Genomic DNA, 6,064 nt, shown 5'->3' with positions numbered 1-6,064 from the left:
CCAACGGAGCCACACGGGACATAGCATTGCCTCAAAATGGATATCCACAGTATAATTTTCAATCTAAATTCCATTCAATTTGGAATTTGATTTGCACTATGGAGAAAGCTAACTGAATTGAAATGAAAGTGTCCTGAACTCAACAGTGTTGCATCGCATAGTAATTCAGTAAACTCAATATCAACTGCCTAACCAGAAATTGTAACCACTGTATACGGTCAACAATGATTTAATTGTGGCACCCTCAGAGTCAAACTGACCTCTGTTTAACCCAGCAAAAGCTGCCCACCATTTCCCCAACATACAGTATGGTCTTTCTCAGCAGGTGGTTTGAGCTGCCTATTACCACACTGTTATGGACATGAGCTCCACGATTCAACTCCGATATGTTTTCCATAGGCCCACTCGCTACTCGCTCCTACACAGAGGAAATGTACGGAACTGATGATTGGAACAGAGACTTGTTAACAGATTCAAATCTAAAGCTGATAATATATATGGGCATTGTCACATTAATCACACTCTATTTGAAACTACAATGTATGTACTGCGTTTAGGGATAGTAACTTTGCAGTTGTGAATAGTTTAAGGAACAGAGAAAACGTAACACAAATGCAGTCAAACCTAACGGTCCATTAGGAATTAGGACATGTGGTAATTCTGTCCGTCATCCTCTGTTGCACTCTGAAGTTTTTCGTTTTTCTGGAAGGCACACTCCTTTGACAAATTGTCTTTCCCAGCACGTCTGGCCACAGATGTTGAATTTTTTCATGACCGAAACCCTTTTGGATTAAGTTGATATTTGAGGACTTGACATTTGCTAAGCAGACACGCACAGCGAAATGTCAAAGACAAGAGGCTCTTTACTTCCGACAAATGACTGAGTGTAAGCCCTTGACTTGTTGGAGAGTGTAGATTAGAGGACCTTGGCCTTTCTGTGAATTACACAGAATAATAAATACAACTGTCTGACTGGGAACTGTTGTGAAGGACACCGAGACACGGACATACCGACTAACTTCTGTTACAGACTAACTGTTGTGAAGGACACCGAGACACGGACATACCGACTAACTTCTGTTACAGACTAACTATTGTGAAGGACACCGAGACACGGACATACCGACTAACTTCTGTTACAGACTAACTGTTGTGAAAGACACCGAGACATGGACATACCCGACTAACTTCTGTTACAGACTAACTGTTGTGAAGGACACCGAGACATGGACATACCGACTAACTTCTGTTACAGACTAACTGATTGTGAAGGACACCGAGACACGGACATACCGACTAACTTCTGTTACAGACTAACTGTTGTGAAGGACACCGAGACACGGACATACCGACTAACTTCTGTTACAGACTAACTGATTGTGAAGGACACCGAGACACGGACATACCGACTAACTTCTGTTACAGACTAACTGTTGTGAATGACACCGAGACACGGACATACCGACTAACTTCTGTTACAGACTAACTGTTGTGAAGGACACCGAGACATGGACATACCGACTAACTTCTGTTACAGACTAACTGTTTTGAAGGACACCGAGACATGGACATACCGACTAACTTCTGTTACAGACTAACTGTTGTGAAGGACACCGAGACATGGATATACCCGACTAACTTCTGTTACAGACTAACTGATTGTGAAGGACACCGAGACACGGACATACCGACTAACTTCTGTTACAGACTAACTGATTGTAAGGACACCGAGACACGGACATACCGACTAACTTCTGTTACAGACTAACTGTTGTGAAGGACACCGAGACACGGACATACCGACTAACTTCTGTTACAGACAAACTGATTGTGAAGGGACACCGAGACACGGACATACCGACTAACTTCTGTTACAGACTAACTGTTGTGAAGGACACCGAGACATGGACATACCGACTAACTTCTGTTACAGACTAACTGATTGTGAAGGACACCGAGACATGGACATACCGACTAACTTCTGTTACAGACTAACTGATTGTGAAGGACACCGAGACAAGGACATACTGACTAACTTCTGTTACAGACTAACTGTTTTGAAGGACACCGAGACATGGACATACCGACTAACTTCTGTTACAGACTAACTGTTGTGAAGGACACCGAGACATGGATATACCGACTAACTTCTGTTACAGACTAACTGATTGTGAAGGACACCGAGACACGGACATACCGACTAACTTCTGTTACAGACAAACTGATTGTGAAGGACACCGAGACACGGACATACCGACTAACTTCTGTTACAGACTAACTGATTGTGAAGGACACCGAGACACGGACATACCGACTAACTTCTGTTACAGACAAACTGATTGTGAAGGACACCGAGACACAGACATACCGACTAACTTCTGTTACAGACTAACTGATTGTGAAGGACACCGAGACACGGACATACCGACTAACTTCTGTTACAGACTAACTGTTGTGAAGGACACCGAGACATGGACATACCGACTAACTTCTGTTACAGACAAACTGATTGTGAAGGACACCGAGACACGGACATACCGACTAACTTCTGTTACAGACTAACTGTTGTGAAGGACACCGAGACATGGACATACCCGACTAACTTCTGTTACAGACTAACTGATTGTGAAGGACACCGAGACATGGACATACCGACTAACTTCTGTTACAGACTAACTGATTGTGAAGGACACCGAGACACGGACATACCGACTAACTCCGTTACAGACTAACTGATTGTGAAGGACACCGAGACATGGACATACCGACTAACTTGTTACAGACTAACTGATTGTGAAGGACACACAGACATACTGACATACAGACAAGATGATTTTATAGGAAACAATTGAAAGAGTGTGTGCCAAGGACAGCTGTTGCACTTACCATTTCTACAAAGACTTACTGTCTGAGGATATCAACTTAAATCCCCTATGAAAACCCCCTCCAAAATGGCTGGTAAACGAATAACACAGCCTACCCAGTCCCTCCATTGACTTCCAATTGGTTATTCACCGCAACTATTCCCCAGGTCGCTGCTGTAAATGAGAATGAGTTCTCAGTCAACTTAACTGGTAAAATAAGGGTTAAATAAAACAATGACAAAAGATGAGACTCCAAACAGCCTCCAGCTAACTCTCCAGACTCCAAACAACCTCCAGCTAACTCTCCAGACTCCAAACAGCCTCCAGCTAACTCTCTAGACTCCAAACAGCCTCCAGCTAACTCTCCAGACTCCAAACAGCCTCCAGCTAACTCTCCAGACTCCAAACAGCCTCCAGCTAACTCTCCAGACTCCAAACAACCTCCAGCTAACTCTCCAGACTCCAAACAGCCTCCAGCTAACTCTCTAGACTCCAAACAGCCTCCAGCTAACTCCCAGACCCAAACAGCCCCAGCTAACTCTCCAGACTCCAAACAACCTCCAGCTAACTCTCCAGACTCCAAACAACCTCCAGTTAACTCTCCAGACTCCAAACAGCCTCCAGCTAACTCTCCAGACTCCAAACAACCTCCAGCTAACTCTCCAGACTCCAAACAACCTCCAGCTAACTCATCCAGACTCCAAACAACCTCCAGCTAACTCTCTCCAGACTCCAAACAACCTCCAGCTAACTCTCCAGACTCCAAACAACCTCCAGCTAACTCTCCAGACTCCAAACAACCTCCAGCTAACTCTCCAGACTCCAAACAACCTCCAGCTAACTCTCCAGACTCCAAACAACCTCCAGCTAACTCTCCAGACTTCAAACAACCTCCAGCTAACTCTCCAGACTCCAAACAACCTCCAGCTAACTCTCCAGACTCCAAACAACCTCCAGCTAACTCTCCAGACTCCAAACAACCTCCAGCTAACTCTCCAGACTCCAAACAACCTCCAGCTAACTCTCCAGACTCCAAACAACCTCCAGCTAACTCTCCAGACTCCAAACAACCTCCAGCTAACTCTCCAGACTCCAAACAACCTCCAGCTAACTCTCCAGACTCCAAACAACCTCCAGCTAACTCTCCAGACTCCAAACAACCTCCAGCTAACTCTCCAGACTCCAAACAACCTCCAGCTAACTCTCCAGACTCCAAACAACCTCCAGCTAACTCTCCAGACTTCAAACAACCTCCAGCTAACTCTCCAGACTCCAAACAACCTCCAGCTAACTCTCCAGACTTCAAACAGCCTCCAAGCTAACTCCCAGACTTCAAACAACCTCCAGCTAACTCTCCAGACTTCAAACAGCCTCCAAGCTAACTCTCGTGACTCAAAATGGTGCATAAGTCAGTGAGCATGGCAAATGACCAGGGGAGACCTCATCCACTCCTGTCTAAAACACACGTCCTTATGACTCTATATTACCCTCTCTCTCATAGCACTCCACCACGCGTCCACTCCCTTTGAAGGGACTGATTGATGCGCTGCAGAGAGAGAGAGAGAGAGAGAGAGAGAGATCTACCTTCATCTCTAACCATAGAATCACAGAGACCCAGATCCTGCTCTCTGGTTCTAACAGACAATGGGAGGCATTGATGGAGCAGCCATGGCGGACTAGGGGCTGATTGTGTGTAATGGTGGAGTGTGTGTATGTGTGTGTGTGCCACATGTCCATCAGTTTGAGTAAGAAAGGCTCATTGGGCCATGGTACTCACGTCTGGTCTGAGGTATGCCGCGCGCTCATAATGCCGCTCTGCTGCCTTGTTTAGACTGGCCTGTCTGGAGAGGGAGATAGTGAAATACAGAGATGAGGGGAGGGAGAGAGGCAGGGCAAGAGGAGGAAGGGCAATAGAGGTCGTTATTACACATGGCTTACACAGAGTCTGACAGTATTATCATGACATGGTGGCAGAAGGAGTTCTGTATTGGATAGAGAAACATTCTTTCATTATAACTGAATATTGCCCATAAAGTATTGAGATCCTGATGGCACTTTGATGCTGAAAAATACTCCCTCAAATGACTCCGAAACACTATGCTGCATATATTTCTGATACTAACTGCACTTAATATGTTAACGCTAATTAGCTAAAGGCAGACGTCTTTCTAGACATATTCATAAGGTGGATGACTCAGGAAATATGTCTCTATTGACTTTGCATAAAGGAAAGTCTGCCTTGGGAATACTAGCTAGTAGTGCTTCATCATTCCATTCATATCAAGTTCATGCCTGACTCTTCAGATCCATTCAACGTCTTTCATTTACTCCTTGCTCTTGTCAACTTTTCGAAGGCGCTGGTGTTTCCCACTGCATCTGAGAGAATCTACACAATCTACAATGTTGGGAGAATCTGGAGCTTGGCTTTGAAAAATTCTTCAAAGAGAAGGAAACGCTGAAACTGCGCAACAGGAAAGGACTTTGACTTTGATTTTCACGGCTCCAAACCTGGTGCTACCCTATTGGTCTCTGTCAAAAAGAGCCATAGGGTGCACAAGGATATGGCAAACCACTACTACGGTCTGGATGAAGACAAATGGTCACTGAGTTTTGGAACAACAAAGTACGTTTTCCCAGTCTAATGCTTGATGTTGACAATCATTTGGTAGCATCTGTCATGATGTTGGCCTGATGGGGGAGGTTTGCGACCCCCACGAATACCTTTCCCTTTTTCCTCTCTCTACCGATGTGACTATTGAAAATCCCTTATTAACATAGAGAGTCTGGGTGACATCAAAAGGTGGGAAGCGGAACCATATTTGGGTAATCCAACCAGTTGAAAATATGCGTTGGTACTTAATGAATATGATGTCAGATCAGTTGGCGTCTGAGACATGATTACTGATGATAGGATGACATAAACTGTATCTTGGAAAGTCTACACATTCTAGTTATCAGATTCACATGGATTTGTTGTGCAATTTAAAATGTTTAAATATGAAACTATTTGTTAAAAGATGAAATGTAATTTTAGCTCCTAAATGAGAGAATTGGTTTTCATGAGTGAACTATGCTCAACTCAGTGGCCCCGCCCATGTGAACAGACACTGGGTGTAAAACTATGAAATACGGCCCTCTCTCCCAATCCTATATAAAACCCCTTTACGAAAATGTAACTTCCTGGTTCCAAGAACGTGAGG

At 44.5% G+C, this 6,064-nt stretch overlaps 1 protein-coding gene across 1 annotated transcript; it reads left to right on the top strand.

Moving 5' to 3' along the window:
• Positions 1–2,951: 2,951 nt before the first annotated feature.
• Positions 2,952–4,186, top strand: LOC123739236 (repetitive proline-rich cell wall protein 2-like). The gene is made up of 3 exons (XM_045713696.1): positions 2,952–2,958; positions 3,162–3,578; positions 3,672–4,186. The coding sequence occupies exons 1-3, from the start codon at positions 2,952–2,954 to the stop codon at positions 4,184–4,186; spliced, it is 939 nt and encodes a 312-aa protein (XP_045569652.1).
• Positions 4,187–6,064: the final 1,878 nt, after the last annotated feature.

Source organism: Salmo salar, unplaced genomic scaffold (assembly GCF_905237065.1).
Source record: "Salmo salar unplaced genomic scaffold, Ssal_v3.1, whole genome shotgun sequence".
NCBI lineage: Eukaryota > Metazoa > Chordata > Actinopteri > Salmoniformes > Salmonidae > Salmo > Salmo salar.
The sequence above is the reverse complement of the archived record's forward strand: the minus strand, read 5'-3'. Positions and strand labels throughout refer to the sequence as shown.

Bases quoted from the DNA above. Each gene is read 5' to 3' on its own strand.
- LOC123739236 (XM_045713696.1), top strand. The intron at 3,579-3,671 runs GCTAACTCTCTC...AACAACCTCCAG, and splicing joins CAGACTCCAAACAACCTCCA to CTAACTCTCCAGACTCCAAA.